General features: G+C 50.1%; 1 protein-coding gene and 1 long non-coding RNA gene across 2 annotated transcripts; both read left to right on the forward strand.

Annotated features, from left to right (window-relative positions):
* The first annotated feature begins 3,632 nt into the window (after positions 1–3,632).
* LOC119382236 (uncharacterized) lies at positions 3,633–4,858 on the forward strand. The gene is made up of 2 exons (XM_037649947.1): positions 3,633–3,830; positions 4,289–4,858. Exons 1-2 carry the CDS (start codon positions 3,633–3,635, stop codon positions 4,856–4,858), a joined length of 768 nt encoding a protein of 255 aa, XP_037505875.1.
* A 63-nt stretch (positions 4,859–4,921) lies between these two features.
* On the forward strand, positions 4,922–6,379 carry LOC125757308 (uncharacterized). The gene is made up of 2 exons (XR_007415230.1): positions 4,922–5,289; positions 5,897–6,379. It is a non-coding gene; the product is annotated as an uncharacterized LOC125757308 (long non-coding RNA).
* Positions 6,380–25,311: the final 18,932 nt, after the last annotated feature.

Below are 25,311 nucleotides of genomic sequence, written 5' to 3' on the forward strand. Positions count from 1 at the left end.
GCAGAAAAGAAGTTGCGAGAGGGTCTTCTTGCATGCAACCTGAGAAGTCCATTTCTCCGCAGGAAATGTTACGACTGTGCCTAACTCCCACTTATTGTACCAGCCACTCTGGAGGAACATACTTGCATGCGTGTCCACAATTGTTGAACACGTCGCGAAGTAGCTTCGTCACAACTACGTTTATGCTTTCCACGAATCACGGCACTCGCAGAGCTTGAAATGAAGCTAGAGTACACGAGCGGCATGCGCGGCCAGCACACACCAATTCCGCGAGCTAAACTGACTCTTGCAGGAACGGCAGCGCGGATGGATACAAAATCAGGGTCACTCCACGAAAGATTGAACATGCATGTCCCGTCCATATTGTTGATTTTGTGTGTTTTTATATGGAATGTGGGCACATTCGAAGTGAACGCAACCGAAAATTTTATTTCCGGAAAAGCACTCTCAGCGCGCAAGAAAAAAAGAAATGTGAAGGTCGCGGCGCGGGCGTGCTGTTTTTGGTTACCGCAATTTTTTTTTCATATTTCGCGGCCTAACTTAACTCGAACTATAAACACTGTAACTATAAACGCTTAATTCGCATCACTTTGAATTACATCTACGCTTTTCTTACGCTGTCCTCAAAAGAGAAAATAAAGTTCGAAAACTGGCACACATGGCATTGTAGCGGGCGTTGAAGCCGGTGACCGCGATCATTTTTATTTGTGTGCGCATACCAATTCTTACACAGAGGCGCACGGCGCATACGCGGTCACCATGCCTCACGTTATCTCCGGCGTGCCGCGGGAGATACGCAGCCACGCCCCTTTTGTGTCGTCGCTTTCGAAGCCTGTTTTTCTGAGAAAATAAAGTAGTTCTTGCCCAGACTTCGAGGAGTGTAGGTGTTTGCTTCTCGCTGATCCTTGGGGCGAGTACGCTACAAAGTGGTGACCCGCGACGTTTGGAAAAACAGCAGCCATGTCAGACGAGGAAGGCACTTCAAGCTCAACCACAACCAACGCCTCCGAGTTAAAGCTTCCTCATTTCTGGCCCAAAAACCCCAGGGTGTGGTTCAGCCAAGTCGAGGCCCGCTTCCAGCTTCGACGCATCACATCGCAGAAGTCAAAATACCTCCACGTCGTTGCAGCACTGCCACCTCACATCGCTGACGCCGTAGACGATGTGCTCACCTCCACTCTATCGGAGAAGGCCTACGACGAACTAAAAAGCACCGTCCTGAAACGTCTTGAGATGTCCGAACAGAGCAGGCTGCAACAACTCCTGTCTCATGAAGAGCTCGGTGACAAGCGTCCCTCGCAACTTCTCCACCGAATGCGTCAGCTGCTGGGCCAACAAGCGTCAGAGGTGCGTCAACAGCCATTGCTTCGCGAGTTGTTTTTGCAGAGACTGCCACAGTCAACACGGATGATACTCGCTGGCTCGGACGACGTGGCTCTCGAGCGTCTGGCTCAACTCGCCGACCGCATCACCGACTGCACTGAGCCATCAAAAATGCCTATTGCTGCAGCGGGAATGTCCGAACATGCAAGACGGTTAGGTCGCTTAGAGGACAGAGTTGACCGACTGGCTGCAGCAGTGGAAAACCTCGCCCTGTCTAACAAACACCGTCCTGCACGGCATTGTTCGTCGTCCCGTGCTCGAAGCCCGCAGCACCGCGGCCACTCAAGCGAGGCAGAGCAGAGCGTCTGCTGGTACCACCGCCGTTTCAGAGAGCAAGCCACTCGCTGCACCCAACCATGCTCGTGGACGGGAAACGCACCGGCCAGTCGCTAACGGCGGAATGCGACACGGGCCAGCGCTCAAGCCGCCTCTTCTTCGTTGTCGACCGAATCACCGGCACACGCCTCCTTGTCGATACCGGAGCTGAGCTATCTATCCTACCAGCAACATCTCAACATCGCCGACGCGGCAAATCCATTTCCAGCCTAATTGCAGTCAATAATACTGCTATTGCGTCATATGGAGTGCAGTCAATGACGATAGACATCGGACTCAGGCGCACATATCGATGGCTCTTTGTTGTGGCCGACGTCAGAATGGCCATCCTGGGAGCGGACTTTCTGAGCCACTTCAATCTTGACGTTAGCGTTCGCGATCGTCGTCTCAAGGACAACGTCACTTCGCTCGCTGTTGTCGGACTGAAGTCTGACCTGTCCTCATGCGGCATTTGCACTTTCCACCCAGAGTCAAACTTTCAAAAGATTCTGGCTGAATTCCCTGAAATCACCAAACCTCGGAACACCGAACTGCCAATCAAGCACAAAGTGACGCATCACATTGTCACCACCGGACCGCCCGTCACCGCTAGACCTAGAAGGCTCGCTGGACAAAGACACGAAATCGCCCGTCGTGAGTTCGACCACATGCTCCAGCTCGGCATTATTCGACCTTCTTCCAGCAACTGGTCTTCTGCGCTGCACATGGTGCCAAAACAAGAGCCTGGTGACTGGCGGCCTTGCGGTGATTATCGGGCTCTCAATGCTGCGACAACGGCAGACCAATATCCTCTCCCTCACATTCATGATTTCAGCGGTCGCCTCGCGGGAACGACCATCTTCACTAAGCTGGATCTGATGGCCGCTTATCACCAGATTCCAGTAGAACCAAGCGACATCCCAAAGACGGCCGTGACAACACCTTTCGGCCTCTTTGAATTTGTTCGTATGCCGTACGGACTGAAGAACGCGGCACAAACGTTCCAGCGTTTCATGAATGAGGTCATTCGCGGACTGCTCTTTGTCTTCGTCTACTTAGACGACATTTTGGTCGCCAGCAAAACGCCGGAATAGCACGAAAATCACCTGCGGCCCCTCTTCAAGCGTCTTGACGAGCACGGTCTGGTTTTGAAGCCCCAAAAGTGCATATTTGGTGTTGAAGCACTAGATTTCCTAGGCCATCGAATCACCCCGCAAGGCATCTTGCCGCTCGAATCACGGGTACAAGCCGTTAGGGAATTTCCCACGCCTACCTCTTTCCGCAAGTTGCGCGAGTTTCTCGGGCTGATCAACTTCCATAGGCGCTTCATCCCATCCTGTGCACACATTCTACAGCCGCTAACTGACATGCTGCGCCGGGACACCAAGAAAACACCCGAGTTTCACTGGTCAGCGGAGCACGAAAAAGCGTTCCAGGACGCCAAAACTCAGCTTGCCTCCGCAACACTTCTGATGCACCCGCTTTCCGACGCGCCAACGCGACTCATGGTTGACGCTTCAACGACAGCAGTGGGAGCAGTGTTGCAACAATACGACGGCAAGGACTGGAAACCGATAGGTTTCTTTTCGAAACGTCTGAAACAGGCCGAAGTGCGCTACAGCACATTTGGAAGAGAGATGCTGGCCATTTATTGCTCCGTAAAGCATTTCCGTTTCTTCTTAGAAGGTCGCACTTTTCACATTTTAACGGACCACAAGCCGCTGACACATGCGTTCAAAAACAACAGTTCCTCATATTCGGAAAGAGAACTACGCCAACTTTCTTTCATTTCCGAATTTTCCACGGACATCCGCTACATAGCGGGGATCGAAAATCAAGCAGCCGACGCACTCTCCCGCATCGACACCGTTTCAGCATCCGTCGATTTTGAGACATTAGCCGCCGCCCAGCGGGAAGACCCAGAGCTAACCGAGATGCGGCAGAATCCACTGTCACTGGTGCTCGAAGAGATCCCGCTACCGTACACAACGACTATGGTCACATGCGACACATCGCAGAAATCTCCAAGACCCTTCGTCCCCGTCCAGTTTCGGCGTGCAGTGTTTGACAGCCTTCACGACCTCAGCCACCCAGGAATCCGCGCGACGCAGAGGCTCGTCACCGACCGCTTTGTGTGGCCAGGCATTAACGCCGACATTCAACGCTGGGCGAAGACGTGCCGAATATGTCAAGCAGTCAAGGTGACTCGGCACACGCGCACAGCACTCCAAGCATTTCGGCCACCAGAGTGTCGTTTCGACCACGTGCACTTGGACTTACGTAGTAGGACCTCTTCCGCCTTCCCAGGGTTACAGATACCTGCTCACATAGTAACAACTTGATGTGGGCTAGTTGGTTCATAATTAGAACAAATAAAGTAACAGCGCGAATGAAACAAGGACGACAAAGGAACGAAGACCACGGGACAAGCGCTGTGTCGACATGTGTCGACCAATACTCACGGTGGCCTGAGGCGACGCCGATTCTGGACATCGCAGCCGAGACCGTCGCACAGGCGTTTGTGGCCACATGGGTTTCACGCTATGGCTGCCCACTGCGCATAACAACCGACCGTGGACGACAATTCCAGAGCAACCTATTCTCTGCGCTGGCGAGGCTTCTGGGAACACGGCTCCAGTTCACCACGGCTTACCACCCAGCGAGCAATGGAATGGTGGAGCGGCTACACCGTCAACTGAAGGCATCTCTAACGGCCAAATTGAATAGAGAGCACTGGGTGGAGAAGCTCCCTCTCGTTCTTCTGGGCCTGCGTACCGCGCTAAAAGGAGACCTCGGATTCAGTGCAGCAGAAATGCTGTACGGCTCTACAATCCGACTACCGGGAGAATTCTTTGGTGAGAAACGAAGCACTGCGCCGACACCTTCAGAACATATGGAAAGGCTACATTCCTGGTTGGAGCACCTGCAACCCAACGCGCCACGCGTCAGCCGCGACCAAAGAGTGTTTTCGTTCCCGGACATGAATACGGCAACCCATGTGTTCGTGCGACGAGACACAGTGAAAGCGCCGTTGACTCCTGCGTACGACGGGCCCTTCCGTGTGCTGTCGCGCTCGCACAAAACTGTGACCATTAGTGTTCGCGACAGAGAGGACGTCGTTTCTCTCGACCGTGTGAAACCGGCTCAGCTCATGGACTAACTCGTTTTTGCTAACATTTGCTCGTTTTTTTTCCTCGCTCCGCCATAGAGTAACAGAAAATGACAAGAGTGGACACACGAGCCTATAAGCGGCGGAGCTACGCAGCTTCTCGCCAGCCGTTAGACGGCAGCACGTCACTCCCTGTTTCCAAGAGAACGCGCGTACTAGTTATCTACTGCAGTACCTTTTCTAGTTCACGATACATCTACTTGTCTTTGTCAGACTATGTGGCTGCGGCAGTGGCTTCCGCTGGCTCGCAGTGCGGCTCTAAATCCGTCTTTATCGTCTGCGATTGGACAGTTCGAAATCATCGATTGGTAGCTGTCATGACCATATATGGTCAGGATTGCCGGCATGGCAAGACGACGCGGTGCTCCGTGGAATTCGCTGGGATCGTCTGCCGGGAAGTCACTCTGCTTGGCGGCTGCTTGGTAAGAACGCCTTCATTAGGTTCTTTTTTTCCTTCATTACTTTGCAATGTATTTGTCGCTACAGCTTTAAGTTGACATTTGACGCACTTTGTGTTTTAGCGCCGAAAGCTTCTTTGTGCTTCACGCTTCGCGTATGATGCTCTTGAATTGCTTTGCATTAAGAAATAGCAACTTGAAATGCTGCGCAGCACGTTAGCGAAGAAATCCTTTCTTGGCGCCAAAAATGAGTCGCCGCTTGCGTCGTAAGGTTTTCTTTGTACATACAATGCCGTTACACGCAGTTCTAATTCACTGCATGGGTGTGCAAATGTGTGAAAGAGTGCAGTTATGCTTAGAATCGTTATTTGTGGTATTCGCAGTTTGCTTGACGCCTATGTTAAGAGCCGAATTAGAGATAACTTGAGAAATGAGAACCGTGTTCGTTGGCCGTGGCTACGACGTAATCTCGTTAAATACTGCCTCAGTAGTTCATGCACCGAAAGTTGCTTTGTTTTCACTGCGGCAACTGCTTGGGACTGTTGTTCGCGAAAGGGCGCTGAGAAGTGCGTCGCAGACAATTTGTGCGAAGGCCAGAGAAAATACGGTAAACTTTTTTCTCTTTGTCCAGGTCATGCCGTCCGGAGTCAAGTACTACGGCAGCTGCTGCTGCGCTGTGTGGTGCAACAACGGCAGGATAGAGAGAGAGCGTGGTACTAAGTGGTTCAGGATTCCGCGAGACGACAGGTAGCCCTTTGCACCTTTCCAAGATGTCATTTTGAAGTTGTGGTTGTCATTAGCTAACTATCAAAGTATGTCCGTATCTTTCGCACTATTTTGCCGTTCAGCTAGTTAGTGTTTGGATGGTCATACATATTCTTCATTCGCTTAAATCGAGTGGCCTCTTTTCACTCTGAAATCCCCTTTTCCTCTGTGATGCTAATGCTGTCTTCTGCACTTTTATTGTAATGTGAGAATTTTCTAAATATCGCATATTTATTCCTACTGTGCAATTTCTCAACATGTGGCAGCTGTCTTGCATTGTGCAGTGCACCCATCTTTTGTATGTGCTTATTGAGAATGTGACTTGAAATAAAATGTTTCGTCTGTCCCAGCGATTGTCATGTCTGCCTAAACAATGGCATTGTGTGCTCGCCGCTCCGGCGGTGTGGCTTACACAAAGCTACTTATGCATGCAAATAACGCGTTAAAAAAAAAAAAAAAATATATATATATATATATATATATATATATATATATATATATGACCTCCGAGACAATCACACGTACAGAAGTGGTCTCGGAGGCCGTGTAATTTTACCTATAGCTAAATAATGGCCTCTGAGATGGGCATTTTTAATTTTTTTTTTGCGATTTCCGATCTCTGAGGCGGCTGTTAGGATTCCCCACTTCCGTTTGGTGCGCTGCGAACCCAAATCAGCCGCAGGGGCCTACGGGAGTGTCCTCTCTTAACCTTTTTTATATTACTCTATGGCTCCGCGGTCTAGGGGGGGGGGGGGGTCCTCTTGTAGCGGGCGTTGATGCCGGTGACCACGATCATTTTTATTTGTGTGCGCATACCAATTCTTACACAGAGGCGCACGGCGCATATGCGGTCAACATGCCTCACGTTATCTCCGGCGTGCCGCGGGAGATACGCAGCCACGCCCCTTTTGTGTCGTCGCTTTCGAAGCCTGTTTTTCTGAGAAAATAAAGTAGTTCTTGCCCAGACTTCGAGGAGTGTAGGTGTTTGCTTCTCGCTGCTCCTTGGGGCGAGTACGCTACAGCATCAAATCAAAGAAGCTTGCTAACTTTAATGCGCCATCGGGCATTACGTATTTCAAGCAGAAAATGCAAAAAAGTGGGCAGCGTAGAACAAAGCCTTTGCAATATTTCTGCGAAAGATTGTTCTCCTGTAGGCAGCGCAAAGGAAAAAAATCGAGTAAAAATCTGAACTTTTTCAAAAAAGCCGAGTTGTAAAAAAATAATTTTAAAAATCCGGTCTCTATCTCTACGAAATTTTTTTTATCGAACAGCGCTTATGTCAGTCCAAAGAGGGTTTCAATTTTGTTCACAAGATATAACGGGCCCAAATAGCCTATGCTCTGTGCGCTCACTTCAGTGCCTTTGCTGGTTCCTATAAGCTTGCGTTGTGCGTAAATCTACAGTGTAATTATTTTGCTAAAGCAAAAGTTCACTCTTGTGGCCTGCCTTGAAGAAAAAACCCGCATTTCCCCGAAGGGGAGTATGAGGAAGTGCGAAGCACGGGGTGATGCTATGAGGGGGCGCGCGCTACTAAACTGCAGAGCCGAGCGAAGGAGACGGCAGCGAGAGAGCACGCGCCAGCCGACCCACGGAGGTCTGGCCGTTTTTAACTGCAAAGCACTTTTACTGATGATGATGATGATCTGTCTTCCGAACTCGTTCCAAAGAACTCGCAACGCGTTCAACTTGTTGGCGGCGTTGCGCACGCCCGAGATGGGGCTCAGGTTGTTGTCGAACCACAGTCGATCGCACACCGCGCAGCTATATCCGAAGCTGCGGTCCAGGAAGTCTCGCTTGAAGCGCGCGTCCGGCCGATCGAATTCGAGGGCCCGCGCTCGCTCACGCATCGCGCGTCCCCGCGCCATCGGCTTCGGGGTGCTCGGCTCGCTTCGCACGCTTTCGTTCGGCGTCTCGCCGCCGGCCTTCATCACCACAGGCAATGCGCGGGGCGCGCGCAGCCACGGAGCGGAGGGCGGAGCGCGCGCAGTCACGTGGGGCGTGACGTCGCTGCGCCGTTGCTACAGACGCTCCTCTCCGCTCCTCGCACCGTTGCTATGGGACGGCGGATTCAGGGTCGCTTATAAAGTGCATTCGCACTTAAAATGTATTGTCCGGTTTTATTTGTGTCTAGCGTGTTGAGGTGTGGGCTCCTGCCGCTCTATAAACGGGTAACGCGTACACTGTTTGCAGCCTACAACCTCACCTATAAGCATGAGAACAAATGTGGACGAACCTGCTGGAGATATAAACCGCTTCGCCTTCCTGAAGAAATGCCTGGGGTGCTATGTAGGATGACTCGAGCTTCTCGGGAACACGACTTTGCTCCGAGCTCGTACTACGGTGCTCATGACAGGAAGACAGTGCGGAGCGCCCGATAGCAGCGTTGATGAAAATGGCTACAAGAATTATATGGCGTCACAAACGCTTGCGCGGCATTTGCGGCGGTTTTCAAAAGAACAGCGCGCGCGAACCCGCCAGCGCCTCCACTCTGTCAACATTTCAACATTGCGGCGACGTCAATGTCATTGTCGTGCTATCTTGTTGCCCACTGAAAATCGGGCCTCCCACAGGCGTGTTCGTGGGCGTTTGTCCTCTTTCGGGCAAGTTCTTTCGTTCCACCTGCAGCATGGAAATTTCCACTCTCAAAGGTAACATGGGTGCGCATGCAGCACTCTCGTGCAGCTCGTTTCATTTCAATCGAATATTACAGATAAATAAGTGGCTAGGTTACTGCTATTTACATTACACGTCTGAAGATTTTTCTGCGGTAACAAATTGGTAGAAACAATGTATCCACAAACAAGTAAATAGTAACATTTCTCGCCAAAAATGACACCAGGGGCACTCGCTTCATGGCCCTGAGTGAACACACCCGCGATTGAAATAAATAAGAGACGGACAAAAATTAATATTGCAAAAAATAAGGACATTCTGCCGTAAAGGGCAGATAACTGGGCTGAGAATTTACGTTTTTTTTTCCTGTAGTAAAATAGATTTAATCGAAGTAGCGGCATTAGGCTAACATAAAAAAAAATGAAAAGAGTTTCTTACTTGTCAAGCCTTGTGGCACACTTGTCGCCGCCCCGTTATGAAGGAGACGATCATAGCATCGATTCATCCATCCATGAGTTCTACGTCGTAGCCATCGTAGCCACGTGATGATATAGCCTTTAGTTTTTCGTGCGTGTGTGCATAGTCGGAGCGATTAAGCTCATAGATGAATCGTGCCGCTCGCTGGCGTTGCGGCGTGAGTACTGCCCCTCGGCAAGAGCAAACGCGGTGTGCGGACCCGATCTTCGCGCCGCGGGCGTCTGTCTGTCAAACTGATACAAGCTCGCTGATTCTGAAAAGGCCCCAGTACAACTCACGACTGTCATAGTGCCGGTGTGCCTGTCTAGCGGTTTATGCGGTGGACGCTAAGCAGCAGCTTAATTGCATATAAAATAAATTGGTCAGCTCGCAGTACTTGTGCAAGTCTGGAGCATCGGAAGAGATTGTGATCACCTAGCTTCTTCCAGCTCTTTGCGTGGCTCGTCTACTCAGTCTCCTACGTCTGCTTCCGATTGTAGACTGCGCCAGTGCGGTCTCAATTTTGAGGGTATTAATTAGCTAGGCTTTTAATCAACATGATGTTGGATAATCATGGGTTAATTGGTAATGTTTTAAATTACACAATATTAAGTACTGGGGTTTAATTAACAGTGGCTTAAGCGACATTGAGCTAATTAGCATAAACATAATTAACACGAACCTAATTGGTTGACAATAGAGGGTAAGATCCAAATTATCCCGGTTCTAAATAGCGCGCTCCTAATTAGCGTCACGGTAATTAGCATGACAATGCTAATTACCGCGCTAATGTAAGCTCGGTCTTAGCTTTACACGTCTTTATTCATAGCCTTAGTAAGATGTGGCTTAATTAGCTCGGTCATGGCATGAGTTCGCATAATTAGAATGGTCATAGCATGTCCTGCCTTAATAAGGTAGGTATACCGCCCAGCCAATTAGCTAATTAGCCGGGCGCACGTGCTCGTGGATCGAGCAGACGATGAAAACGAGGACGAAGACGGGCGCCAGCCGAGCAACGCGCTAGAATGTACATGCCGACCATGATGATTATACATGTGACCTCGGCGATTAGCTCCAGCCGCTGTGTGATAAGGCGCGCGGCTGGAGCTAATCCAGAGGCCATGGTGCTGATTATTAGATGCGAAGTATCTTAAGGCGGAGCTCAGTCCGGTGGTGGTGGTGGTGGTGGTGGTGTGCGGCGTGACCACCCTTACTGCGCATGCGCATACCCTCTCCACACTCCTCCTCTCCTCTCCCCTCTCCACTTTCCCTCTTCCCCTTCCCCTCTCCCCTCTCCACTTTCCGTCTCCCCTCCCCCTTTCCACTCTTCCTCTGAAACGCGGGCTAGACATGCCGAAATTCTCTCCTGCGGAACGCCGCGATGAGCTCGAGCGCATGCGCGTCCCCTCCCCTTCTCTCTCCTCTCCTACGCTGCCCCCCTCTCGCCTGCCTGTCGACCGCGTTCCCCGCTCGCCCTGTGAGAATTAACGGCCAGGCTAGATGGAAGATACGACGCGCGTAGCGTCTCTCTTCGCGTTCCGCGACGCGAGGTCGGTAGCATGTCCAACGAACGCCAGCGGAACGCGATCGTGCAAGTGCTCCGGCTTCGCATCGCCTCTGGTCCCCTTTAGCGGGAGATAGTGTAATTTTTTAAAGCCTACTTAGTGCAGACAATAAACGCTTGAAAATGAATTTAAACAGCCCGCACCTCTAAAAAATATCGTTAGTAAACGTTTCTGGCATTTTTCTTCCATGGGTGCACTTCTGCACTCAGTGGAACGACAAACAAATGAAAGCAGACGCCTCTGCTTTGAAGACACCACCCAACTTTGTCGACCGCCCTTAACGTGATGCTCTGCTATACTCCGAATTTCTCGACGCGCGCGCGCGAGGACGTTGCGTTTCGTCACGTCCAGGCGACGAAGCTACGCCAGGTGCAAATCGGTCTCCGCTACAGTCGAGCCGGTTCTAACGTGCCGGCATTATCGCAGCTCGAAGAGCGCATGCGCAGTAAAGCGAAGAACGGGCCGCGTCACCTTTCGGGAACCGGCGCCGCGTTGACACCTGCCATCCGGGCTGCATGGACCGTAGAGTTTCCTACAATACTTACTAGAGGCACGGCCGCTACATAAAAAAAAAACAGGTGCGGCCTGCTGCGTGGCGCCGAAACGGCGTCCGGGGCCTAGTTCTCCTTGCGCCCGCTCTGGCGCCACCACACCGGTACAGCTGTTCACGGAGATGCGCTTCGACAACCGCGTTTGTACGCGCGACACCTACTCCAATCAGGCCGTAGATTACGCGTTTTATAGCTGCACATTACAGGTTGAATATTGAAGTCGTTATTAGAAATGCCGATTACCCCACATATGTGAACGGTTTGCCCTAGGACTACCAATATTTGTAGAGTGGGCCTCAGTACTCTTCATGAAGGTTGCCCGCTTTACTCACCTGAAATTAAAAGAAGTTCTCGTTATTACGAAGTATGCTGAGTAAATTTACGTGTTTCTTCAAGGCGAAGTAGTGAGTGATGCAGGCACTCAGGAGGGTGGCCGCGTTTTCTGCCGAAATTTGACTTTTCCTCTGTCTCTCTATTCTCGGCAATGAACAAGCGCGGCAGTTTAGTAAAGGTGCATGACATGAAATCAGCAGCATGTAGTGCGGATAACCGGGAAACGGAGTTGGGACCGCAGTCGGAAGCAAAATCCTAATCTTCGTGTTCTTTTTATAGTCATCCTCAGTGAAATGTAATGCACATCCAGCGACCTGTCGCTTGGCTCCCATTTACTTGCTTTCCCTGATGGCCCTTGGCGAGAAACATTCTTCAGCCACGCTTCGCGACGCTGCAGATCGCTAGGGAATTAGTGGTACTTCATAGTAGCGTCTCTTCTCGCGTTTGAATTGCACAGCGGCACACAACAGCTTCGCGGCATCTCACCGCTGGAAAAAACCGTCCGCCACAGACGCGCACACAAAATAAATGCACTCAGGCGCAACAAACACGAGGAAAGCTACTCACACACACGATCACACAAAAAAGCACACGAACAACGCATAAATTCCGAGCCGACCACATTGTAGCACCACGGCCGCTGCATAATGGTAGCACGAACTGGCCTCTGCTTTGCGGACCGCGCTAGTGGCGTCCTCACCAAAAACTGCGGCCGCAACTGTGAACTCGACCGGGACGCGCTTGCCCATTGACTGCGACGCGACGCAGCAGGCCGCACCTGTTTTTTTTATGTAGCGGCCGTGCTAGAGGATACTCTAGTAAGTATACTTACTAATGGGAGCTGCAATGCATCGCGCTTCAGCCAGCATGGGAATCGTGGGTAGTACACGGATTTGTCTAAACTTCGTTCTTTCGGCTCCGTTTGGCTCCGCGTCGCCTGCATCCGCTTTGTCGCAAAACGAAGTTCAGCAAAAATCAGCAGTTTCACTTCACCACTTTAACTTCTTTAGGCTTAGCGATTCAAATCTGGTCACGAAGTTCACAACGATCCATTCTTTTATCCGAAAGAAAACCAAAACATAGCAATAAACACAGCCACAAGTGCGTTCGAAGCCCACAAGCACGAAGACTAGGCAAATCCATGTACTGCCCATCATTCCCATGGTGGCTGAACGATCGCAGCGCCAGAGTTCCCTCTAGGTCATTCTAGGAAACTCTATGGCATGGACATCCGGTGCACAGCCTCCCCTAACGACATGCCCCTTCTGCGTTGCCGCAGACACAGAGGGATGATCGATCACCTACTTGGGACCTGTCCAGGCCTTCACAAGGCTCGCACCCGCCACCTACGAGGCCTTGACTACCGCCCCGGTCGACCACCTGACTTAACGAGCTGGACGCACGGGCCTTTGCATCGACCGCTCCTGGCCTTTATCCGCGCAACTGAACTCTTTCTTTTTATTTAACTTATGCCGTAGGGCATACTGGCGCCAATAAAAAAAATTCACAGCATATCCATGGGTGAATGATGAAGAGCTTGGGCGAAGCTCCCGAAGCAATCATGGTTACACCGTGAAATCTTCAGTGGTTTCGCCCAGTAGCAATCAAAGCGATAGCCCAGTACATCATCAATGACGTGACAAACACTGTATATATTTATACAAGAAATTTTATTAATCGTAAGTGGTAGCTAGACGTGGCTTCTGTTCCCCCTTCATTATAACGGCTTTATTGTCTGTGAAGGGATGGATCGGTGATGGGTCGTAGTGGGATGTTTGCAAAGACGAAGTAGTCTGCAGTTTGCAAAGGTGGTTGCGCCGGACAACGGAGACGTGACAAGGTTAGACTAAGAGGAGCTTCGCACCTAAAAGCAGGTACTACATGCTAGTCCGGCGCGGCCAGCGCGAAATGCAGCAGGATCAACTCGGAGCTGGTGTGCCTCAGCACAAAGGCCACAATGTCGCCGACTTTCCAACAAAGAGGGACCCTGGAAAACGGCGTCTTCGCCCAGCCGGCCCCGACAGCTGACACCAGTCGTCATGCTTTCAGGCTGCCTAACGACTGAGAGCAGCATTCCTGAGGGCGATGGAAGGGACAGACAATGGCGCTTCCATCAACTGCAACTGGCGAAGTCATCAACTGCAACTGACGAAGTCGTCAACTGCAACTGACGGAAAGCCATCAAATGCGACCTAAAAGAGGCTCAACACCTGCGACCTAAAAGTGGCTGAACACCTGCGACATAAAAGAGGGTCACATAACAATGCACTGGTACCTTACTCAAGGCCGTGCCGGTCCGTGGTTAGGGAGTCGAACGGAGTCGAACCGAGTCGAACCAGCCGACGTGGTCGGGCTGGCAGTCATGTTGACTGAGAGCGAAAAGATGTAAATAGTCTGTACATAAAATCTTTTCCTTCTTCACCTTGGCCTTACTGACTACTCCGAGCACGATGCACACCCGTGTTCGCACCGGCCACGCAGCCCGAGTCCCAACAGCGGTTGCAGAGGTGGGATGCAACGACGCGTATTCCCAGCAGCGAGCCTGAGGGACGACATCGGAACATAACGGTGGCGGTAGCGATGGGCCACGGAACCTCATTCCTAACAGTGGTGGCAGCGGTGGGATGCCACGACCCCGTATTCTACGCTGCGCACCAGAGGGGACATACCTCATTCGTAACAGTGGATGGCAGCTCGGTGGGATCGGCCAGCGTCAGTTACCCTGGTGTGGTGAGTGCCTGAAGTTTACTTCTCTTATTGCCAGACCTAGCTAGCCCAAGTCTTTGTTAGCAGGTTTTGTTGCCAACCTGTAACTTTGTTTGGCCAGCCAAGAATTTGATGGTCTGACCGCTTAGTTTCAGTAGAGGGTAAACGAGGCGGAGTGCAGCGTCAGAATGGACAAGCTCAGTGTACAGGACCTCCTTGAAATTTGCAAGGAGTTGGGCATTTCGGTTGGCTCTGCCAAACGGAAACGGCAGATCCTTCCGATTATGGAGGCAGAGAAGGTGACTGTCGAGGAGGCCCAGGAAGCTCATGAGGAGATTCGAGCTAGAAAAGAGGAAAGGGATAAAGAGAAAGCTGCCGAGCAGGAACATGAGTTGAACCTAAGGGAGCTGGAACTTCGTAAATCCGCTGCAAGACAGGTTCCCATAGTGAGGGAGGCGGTAAAGATGGAAGAACTTTTGCAGCCGTTCAAAATTGGCCAGGACATCGTCTTTCTTGTTAATTTTGAGCGAACGTGCGAGAAGGCAGGATTCTCCCTCGAAAGTTGGCCGCAAGAGTTGCTAACTCTTCTTCCAGGCGAGGCCGCCGATGTTATAGCTAGACTCAATAGGAAGGACGTTGTATTGTATGATAAGGTCAAAGAGGCGCTGTTGCGCAAATGTCGCTTGTCACCAAAAGCATTCAGACAGCGTTTGAGTCATACGCGCAAAGCTAGGACATCGGACGAGGGCAGGCATAGGGGAAGAGGAAAGATGGCCAACAGGCACGCAGAGTGCCTCGGACGTGGGAAAGGCTCAGTTTTAGCCTTGGTGTCAGAGGCCTGCAGGAACTAACTGAGGTTAAGGATACGTTGTTCAGCCACTGTGGTAGTGTAGGTTCGGCCGAATGCAAAGGCCAAAGAGAGGGGTCTCTGCAGGGCAGTGATAAAGCCCCAGTAAAGGAAGAGACTCTTCAGAGCCAGCTGACTAGCTTAGAGAGCGTCGCGGCTGTCGTTCAGTCACAGGACATAACTGACGATGACCGCGAGAGTAGCTCAGTTCAGCCGTTTGGAGCTTTGACTCCGCAGAGTTCCGTACATGCGAGTACGAGGGACGAGGCGCCTAGTATTGCGAGCCGCTCCGAGGCGCAAGAGGACGAGGCGCGCCGCAGAGACCAAGAGTTCGAGATGCGTCGCGAGGCACTGGAGGCTGAGGCCCGTCGCGAGGCGCTTGAGGACGCCGAGGCGCGTCACAAGGCCCTAGAGGAGGAGGCGCATCAGAGAGAACGAGAGGCTGGGGCGCTTCGAAAAGCGAAAGAGGCGCGAGAACAAGAGGCACTTCACATAGCGCGAGAAGCTGAGGCGCGTGAGGACGAAGCGGGTCGAAAAGTGCAAGACGAGGCGCGCCGCGGAGACCAAGAGGTCGAGATACGTCGCGAAGTGCAGGACGCAGAGGTCGCCTTCGAAGGCCTGAGAAAAGGGGCTCTCCACGATAGTGATAGATCGCCCGAAACTAGAGAGACATCTCGAGGCGAGCTATCTGACTTAGAGAGTGTCGGGACTGTCGCTGTGTCAGCAGTACAGACACCTAGCGACGACACCGAGGATAGGCTAGTTGAGCCGCCTGAAGTTTTGGCGGTGAATATCGAAGGCAGCGTACTTGCAAGTGCGTCGGTTGACGCTGCCAGAATTCCGGGTCGTTCGGTGAGAAAAAGGCGCCGGCGAAAACGAAAGGGGAACGAAAGAGAGACCAGTAGCGGTAAGCGTGCTAAAGCGCTAGCAGAACGCGACGACCGCATCTCTCGAGACGCCAAGTTAAAGGCTTGGCCTGAAATCCCAAAAAGGCGTGCTAGAAAAAGTCCCAAGTTGAGAGTCCCGCGGGGATCTAGATTGGGCGCTAAGCGCATCTCGAGGAAAGGAACGTCAATGAGATTCAGACGCCGAGGTTTCCGCCTGTTCTCATCTTTTTCACCGCCGTGTAGAGGCAGGAGCGCAACGAGGTGTCACGCACACAGGTATCGTGACAAAGGCTCAAAAGTATGCACCAAGAGACGTGCAAAAAGAAGAAAGCGTCCGCAAGACAGAAATGCGGCAAAGGTCGCGACGCGTTTGAGGAAGAAGTTCGGACGTCGGCGCGAAATTGCGAGAGAGGCGTGATTGTCATTATTGACCGGTTTCTACAGCATGCGTCTGAACCACCAAGAGAAAAGGAGGAGAGAAGAGCATGGTTCGCGGAAAGGGTCAGTGGGCAAAGGAACTCCTCGTTGTTCTTTTCGAGGAACGTTCGATCAGGTGCGAAACCGCGTGGTCGGTGAGTTTTGCGAAGCAGCAGGAGGTGACAAATGCAAGTCCACTTCGAGGAACGTAGTAAGGCTCGACGAGGGGGTAATTAAGTTTCATGCGTGTCGTACACACCGCTTGACGAGAATAGCCTTCTGGGCGCGACCACCGCGAGTGCGCCTGAAAAGTTGTTGAGGACAGCTGTTGGCTTTTCCTGGAATATCGACTCCGGATTTGTTGGAAGGAATTTTGGCTGTTGATTTTAGTTAGTAATTAGTATTCCTTGTTATTTCCGCGAGTGTTGATAGCTTAGTTAACTGTTATTGAACCTTGTTTTCTTTGCCGCTCTTTGGTTTTGTTTGTTTGCCGATATGCGTTGTGTAGTTAGCTATCGGAAGGTTAGTGACACGCATCAGAGCGAGTCGAGGGCTTTGAGATGAGCACCTTGGATAGGGTTATGTCAGCTGACTATGAAAAGAGTTTGTGACGTTTCCGTTGCGTGTCGTGCGTGGACGCAAGGAAACAATGGGGCAGTTTTCGAGTGGCGTGCGCTCAGCTAGCGTTGGCGTTTGAGGCCCGCTATTTCCGTCACTTATCAGGAGCCCGCAAGCGGTTGGCGTATGACACGTGCACGAAAGGCCGGCGCAAGGCTTTGCGTGCGCCGTTCGGGAGCTCCCTAATAAGTCAAGGTGTCCCACGAGTTGTATAGCGGAACCTTAGGCGTTAAGCTCGGAGCTTGCGGGAAGAATAGGCAAGGTTAGGCTTTGTACGAGTTTTGGTATGAAAGTTGGTTTTGTTTGTTTGTTGTTCTTTGCGCGTGCGTTCTGTGTAGGAACGAATGAGGAAAGGTTATAGCGAGTCGCTCGGTTGTTTGTAAAAATTGTGACCGCAAGAGTAGAGCTAGGTTAGTCGTACATCCGCGGAGTAGAAGCTCGCAGTGGCACTAGTACGTGCAATTACGGATGTCGTTTGCGAATTCAGTACCTGATATGGGTGCGGCGCGACAGAGTGCTCACGGGAACATGTCTAGCTTTAGTGGCGCAATTTTAAGAATAACATGCGGAAGCAGTATACCCCGCATGGGAGTGAGCTGACGACGTAAAATAATACACGTTAGCCGTGAGTAAAGATTTTACGACCGCTAATTGTGAGAGTGGTGTTTGTCGAGCGTAACCGAATTTTGATTGTTTGTGTTTACTGTAGAGGCAGTAATTTTGACCTATGTAGTGTCTATATTTTGGAGGGTAATCTTCTAGCGTTGTAGTTGAAAATTGTTTCAACAGAGCTAGCTGTAGGTTGAGTTTTGTTTTGTTTTTGTACTAGTTAGCGTGAGCATTTAAAGAAAAATGTAGTTCAACATTGTTTTATGTGGAGCGTACAAGCTTTATTTTCAATTTCAGTTCATAGTTAGTAGAAGCATGTTGTGTTCTTAGTGTGTTACGCTTACGCCGAGAGCGTTTAGTGGGGATTTAGCGAAGCCTTTGAGCTTCCGTTGGCTTTCTTGGTTGTTTATCTTCCATGCCTAAGCAGCTATAGTACAATTACAATTCTTGTATTCTTTCGGAGTTATTTTTTTAACAACACCTGAAATTGAGGTCTGTTGTTGAACTCGTCGCCATGAGATACGCACTTCTCCTCGTTTTATTTAAAGCTGGAACGTTAGTGGTCAGTAGGATTTGTTTCATTCATGTCTGGCAATTCGAGGGAGTGCGGAGGGCACTTGCAGCGTTGGGTGTAGTTTGACAATGGTTGCCCTGTCGAGTTCGTCTTATCCACAGGAACCTCGAGTCCGTGCGAGCTGCGTATTCGTGTGGAATGCCACGAGAGCAGTGATCCTGGGAGCTTCGCCTCGAGACATGGTTGAGCCTGGTGTCCGGCCGCATCAATTCAGCCGAGCCACGTTGAGCAGCTCGTCCTCCTGATGCATTGTTTAGCGGCGGGGGTGCTGTTGTGCCTCAGCACAAAGGCCACAATGTCGCCGACTTTCCAACAAAGAGGGACCCTGGAAAACGGCGTCTTCGCCCAGCCGGCCCCGACAGCTGACACCAGTCGTCATGCTTTCACGCCGCCTAACGACTGAGAGCAGCATTCCTGAGGGCGATGGAAGGGACAGGCAATGGCGCTTCCATCAACTGCAACTGGCGAATTCATCAACTGCAACTGACGAAGTCATCAACTGCAACTGACGGAAAGCCATCAACTGCGACCCAAAAGAGGCTCAACACCTGCGACCTAAAAGTGGCTGAACACCTGCGACCTAAAAGAGGGTCACATCACAATGAACTGGTACCTTACTTAAGGCCGTGCCGGACCGTGGTTAGGGAGTCGAACGGAGTCGAACCGAGTCGAACCAGCCGACGTGGTCTTGCTGGCAGTCATTTTGACTGAGAGCGAAAATATGTAAATAGTCTGTACATAAAATCTTTTCCTTCTTCACCTTGGCCTTACTGACTACTCCGAGCACGATGCACACCCGTGTTCGCACCGACCACGCAACCCGAGTCCCAACAGCGGTTGCAGAGGTGGGATGCAACGACGCGTATTCCCAGCAGCGAGCCTGAGGGACGACATCGGAACATAATGGTGGCGGTAGCGATGGGCCACGCAACCTCATTCCTAACAGTGGTGGCAGCGGTGGGATGCCACGACCATGTATTCTACGCTGCGCACCAGAGGGGACATACCTCATTCGTAACAGATCCGAGCGCGCCAGCAGCCGTCGGCCGCGTCGGTGGTCGGCCGACGCCGGACATAGAGGGTTGTTTTTTGCTGAGGTAACGTGGCCGTGACGCGCGCGCGCGTCTACGTTACGCTGCAGTATATCAGCCCCTTTAACCAATGGAACGCTGAGCGCGCTGAGGGATGGATTTGACATTTTCACACTGCAAGCTCGTTCAAATGGGGGTTTCGCCAGAGCTCGGAAAAATTCCGCGTTTCGGCAAACTCGGGCCATCCTGCCTAGCACCCCTGGTCTCCTTCATCGCTTGGTTTCACAGATCTAGGCAGGGTTTCTTCCAGGTGCGTAAAACAGTGCTAACAGGCTTCGTAGGTCTCGCGAATATCCTCAGCCTATGGCAGTAGCTTCCACAGGCAGGCAACATTGAAAAAAAAAAACGGTAATAAGAAAACATTTACGCAACGAAAATGTCCAGCTCAGCAATCTTCTTTTTGTGAATGCGTAAATAGTCGGCACAGAATACTCGGACCTAGCCATGGGCCGCACGCACCGCGTGTAGTGAAGAGCTAGGCCAAGTCAATACGTTTACATATATATTTTTATTAAAGCGATAGTCTTTCTTGGGATACTTCAACGCAGAAATTTTCGTCTGCCTGTCTGTCTGTCACACGATTCAGTCACCCGGCCAAAGTATCCGCACTTGCTGAACGCCCCGTCATCTTGAACTGGTAGCTGCGTTCATACTTGTGAACATTGTCTATCAAAAAGCAAATATTAGGCATATCTGAGGCGCAACATCAATACGTAAGTATTAGGCGGTGTGTTCCTTTAATAAAAATACATAGCTACGTAATTCTAAAGACCCTAGTGTTTCTTAGGCTGCGCTGAAAATGCGACGCTATGCAGAAAAAAGCCCTCTGCCGACGATATGGTGCTGCCACCTGGCGGTGGCCCTGGGAACAGCATCATGTTCAGCATCATGTGATGGAGGGGTAAGTTGAAGTTGTAAGCTGAAAACTGTGTACGCGGTAGCCCTATAGGGCGGCAGCAGCCCACACCTCCACATGATAGGCACCAATAAAATCTGAGAATACATTTTGCTTGAAGACAGTAAACCAGAGAAGAAGTAAACCAGAGCGATGTTCTCCTGCAGCAAAATAACTTAAACTGTAGATTTACGCACATTGCCGGCTTATAAGAACCGGCAAAGGCACTGAAGAGAGCACACACAGCATAGGCCATTTTGACCCGCTATATCTTCTGAACAAAGCAAATGAGGACATATTGTATTGAAACCGCGTCTTGACTAACATAAGCGCTCTTCGATTAAAATTTTCGTCAGGATTGAGACCGCATTTTGTTTTCGTTACTTTTTCGAAAACTAGCTTTCTTGAAAAAAATCGCTTCTTTAACTCTATTTTTCTTTTATGATGCCTGTAAAAAAACGACCTTTAGCATCAATGTCGCAAATCCTGTGTTCTATACTTTTTTGAAGTTTCTGTGTGAAATACGAAACGCCCCAAGGCGTAGCAAGACTTGTGTTTGGGCAAGTTGGTTCATACATGAAACGGACATACGAGCGCTATGGGACGCTTGGCGATTTGGCGATTTTCAGGTTGTTAAAGCATTCAGATATGTGGATGATTACCTGCTGATATTCAGTGACGTAGAAGGACCGGTTCCTGACAATATTACTGCAGGCATATTGAACCTATTCGAAAGATCTGCAGAGGGTCTTAAGTTCACCTGGGAATCGGTAGAGCGGAACTCCATTCAATTTTTAGATTTAAAACTTATCTTCAAGCCAGATCATTTATGCTGGATGTATAATCCCAGGTCCAAGAAAGGTTTGTTGCCGTTTGACAGTGCCCACTCCAAGCTTATCAAAAGGGGGATCGCCACGACATGTGTAAAAGCGGCTTTGGAAAAATCCTGTCAACATGAAATGAAAAAAGCGCTTGAAATCCAGGTTGACCGTCTAAAAGCAGCTAAGTTCCCACCGTGGTTGGTCAGCAGTGTTTGTGAGTCCCTTCTGCAGAAGATGAAGCGCACTCGTACAACTAACAATGGGACTGACGAAATACAGAAAACTCTAGCTGTTCCTTATATCCATCGCATTTCCCATAATTTGAAAAAAGTTATCTCGAAGTACCATGTCAATGTTGTGTTTTCAGCGCCGTGCAAACTATCAAAAATTTGCTCTCTCACTTCTAAGGGTGGTCGCATGCAGTGTTCCAAGCGGCATGCCACTCAGTTCACCGCATGCGCGGCGAACGTTGTGTACCGCGTTCCTTTGAGCTGCGATAAAGTGTACATAGGGCAAACGGGGAGATGTTTCAATGAAAGGGCGAGAGAGCATAGTTTGTCAATCAAGAATAACGCTGGTGGCCACCTTTCGGAGCATTGTAAAAGGTGTGGGTGCAGCCCGGAGTTTGCGCGCACTGATTTCCTTAAGCGTTCTCATGACAGAACAGAAAGGGAAATCGTGGAAGCATACCACATTCACAAGTCTGGTGATAAGTGTATCAGTGTACCTTCTATCACACTCTGTGACAAGGAAGTCGCCTTCCTAGAAGGTTATTTGTAAGGCTACCATTCTTTGGCGTAGATGTTTTGTGCTGTTGTCTTTGTTTATAGGATTGAGTGTTTTGTTGTTTTTAAACTTCGTTTACCACTGTTTTCTGACGCAGCTCCTTGTTTTTAAGCATTGTTAATGACCTATTGTTTCTTATGGTTTTTGACGCGGATCTTATGTGTTCAAGTTTTGTTTTGGTTTTTATGGTGTTAGGGGAAAATTGTTTATTTTACTTACGCGGCTCGTGGTTAGGTTTTTAGGAGTTCCGTTGAGCATATGTGCAGATTCTGTAGACCACATTTCTTTTTTGTCCGACGGTGGGGTAGTTTGTTTCCTCATTGCTAGGATGGTTCGTTGATGGCCTGTTCAGTTTTGATGGCGCCTGCTTCCTTTTGGGTTTCGATGTTAAGGCTTGATTTTGATGTTAAGGTTTCTTGAGTGCGCATGCGTCTTTCCAGGTATATATATATATATTTTTTCATATGCAAGTGTGTCGCGGTCTTCAATATCGGACGTTTTCTAACGCCTTTGAGCGGTAGGTACTTGATTCGGCGTGGTGCGTGGCCATGACGCGGTTTTTTGGTGAGGTATTGGCACTTTTGTTATCGGGTGGATGATTCACAATTGTTATCGCCCTAGCTGGTTGCTTGTATATATTTTACATGTCTGCTCAATAAACCTCAGTTGAAAGTTGAGCGCCTGTCCTGTGTACCTCTTGTCTATGTCCCCGTCCCATAGCGCTCGTATGTCCGTATCAAGCCCCAAGGCGCATCAAAGTTAGCGAACTCCTTTGATTTGGGCCGTGTTTGCCATTTTTTTCACACCTTTTCTCTTTTGTGGATAGCGTAAGCAAAGCATGGATGTAATTCACAGTGATGCGCAGTAAAACCAACAGAACATGTTTTTCACGCAACGTTTATTGTTCGCGATAAGTTCGACCGTGAAATCGGAAAACATTGCGGTAAACAAAAACAGGCTGGCCGCGCCGCCACCTTCAATTATTTTTGTGGCGCGCTGGGAGTGTTTTTTTGCAAATAAAGTTTTCGGTTCCGTGCACATCCAACGTGCACACACAACATATAAAAGAGCCAGACAAAACAAAAATATCGACCGGACATGCATGTTCGATATCTCGTAAAATCACCCATCAGCGCTGAAAGCCCATGACAAAGTTATGTGGTTATTGTTGTTAGAAAATTGCGCAAAGCTTTCTGGTTAATAAAATTTGAAGTTTTGAAGATTGCTCACGCAGTGTGAACACTTCAAGAATTTATCCTTTTGCGCGCTTTTTTTTTTTCTCGCAATAAGATATGCTGTGCAGGGTCCTGTTCAAATGGCAGGGATGGCGTGCGGTCGTCAACAGCAAGAGTACTAAGAAAAAAAAGATTGGAGGAGGGGGGCGGTCGCTTGAGCTTCGCCTTCAAGACTAAAACGCGATAGCGGAATAGGGCGCCGTTCGCATCGCCTTCTCAAACGCCAGCCTGCCTTCGCTTCTCCATGCACACCTCAGCCGTGCCGCAAGACAAGGAACGTTTGTGCGCGTAACATAGACCCTTTCAAACTATCCTAGAATGCCCACTGCAAGAACAGTGGCGAATAGCCCACTACTCCATAATGCTTCTCTTGACCGATTCGCGAAATACCCACTACGTAAGGCAACACGCGTACCTGTGCATCTGCCCACTTTGTTGATCCTGTTGCTGATGAAGATAATGATTAAATACGCCTGAGCGTTTCGCCATGGGTAGGCCTTTAAATTCCCCCGTCGGTGCGCAACACACATGTTTTGACGCCTGGTGAAACTGTGCGCTTCTGCCACACAATGTTACAGGTGTTAATGAAAACCAGCAGATAATGAAGCCAAGGAAAGCGGACCCTCAAAAATTCCCTTCCTACATATGTGTTAATGACGCTCCTCGCACTGCTTAATATTCATATAGCGTTTATTTTTTTTTTGAAGGAATTCTGAGCATGGTCGTGGCTCTGTGGTAGAATTCGTGCTTGCCACGCAGAAGGCCCAGGTGCGATACCCATTCGTAACAAAGGCGTTTTGTGTTATTTATTTATTTGCATCTATTTCGACTTTTCGCGCGCGGATAACGCTGATTTTTCGCTCACAACCAATGACGCCATCGCCGACGCCGCGACACCGGAATTTCTGCGAAACGAGCTCCTTAACGGTCATAATTGAAAATTTTGTTGAAGCGCACCAAAACACAGACGGACAGAAGAGACTGACAAGGACAGCGCTTGCTCTCACAACTGAAGTTTTATTGGTCAGAAAAAAGGTATTTAAAGCGGTTACATGGCTCTTCGCGCATGTGCAACAGAACAGGGTGCAACAGAAACCACTCGTATCGGGATTACATAATAGTCGCTGTTATTTGTCATTTAATATATTTTGCAAAAACTAAGTGTCGAGATACGCGTATTCTTTATCGTGCAGAACAACCGTAGCTTGGCTAACACAATCATGTCCCCTCTTTCGGATGTGGTAAGATTCCACTATCTCACGTGTTAGCTGATCCTTGTGCCGAAAAATTATTTCTGTTTCTTTAAACACGGGGTAACATCGGCAGTTTCTACAGTGATCTGCAAGATGAGAGTTGCCTGATGCCTTAACAGATGCGTGGTGTTCTCTAAGGCGGTCGTTCACGCATCTTCCCGACTGGCCTATGTAGACTTTTCCACAAGAAAAAGGTGTCATATATACCACTCCCTTTACGCACTTCACGAACATGTTTCTGTGTTTTACGGAGCAAGCTTTCGAACTTATGGGCTTATTAACGCGTGGACACAAGCTTGCTAGTTTGGTTTTCGCCGAAAACTTCACGTCTACGCTGTATCTATTTGCAACGTGCTTTTGGCACACAACCTAAAGCGCACTGCAATAAGAAAATTTCCCGCTAAAGGGGACCATGAGGCGATGCGAAGCCGGAGCACTTGCACGATCGCGTTCCGTTGGCGTGCTTTGGGCATGCTAGCGACCTCGCGTCGTGGAACGCGAAGAGGAACGCTACGGGCGTCTTGTCTTCCCTCTAGCCTGGCCGTTAATTCTCACAGGGCGAGCGGAGAACGCGGTCGGCAGGCGTGCGAGAGGGGGGCAGCGTAGGAGAGGAGAGAGAGGGGGAGGGGACGCGCATGCGCTGGTGCTCATCGAGGCGTTGCGCAGGAGAGAATTTCGGCATGTCTAGCTCGCGTTTCAGAGGAAGAGTGGAAAGGGGGAGGGGAGAGGGGGAGGGAAAGTGGAGGGGGTATGCGCATGCGCAGTAAGGGTGGTCACGCCGCACAGCACCACCACCACCACCGGAGTGAACTCCGCCATAAGATACTTCGCATCTAAAACGCCCGGCGACCAATTCTTCAGTGTTATTGGTATAACCAACAACAGCGGGACGTCCACAATGCTCCTTGGGGTGCTACGCAGGATGAGCCCAGTTTGATGAAACTCGGGATCTCTCCGAGCTCTGGTGACACCCCCCTTTTGAACGAACGAATAGGACGAAAAGATCATATCCAGCCCTCAGCGC

This window comes from Rhipicephalus sanguineus, chromosome 2, assembly GCF_013339695.2.
Source record: "Rhipicephalus sanguineus isolate Rsan-2018 chromosome 2, BIME_Rsan_1.4, whole genome shotgun sequence".
Classification (NCBI taxonomy): Eukaryota; Metazoa; Arthropoda; class Arachnida; order Ixodida; family Ixodidae; genus Rhipicephalus; species Rhipicephalus sanguineus.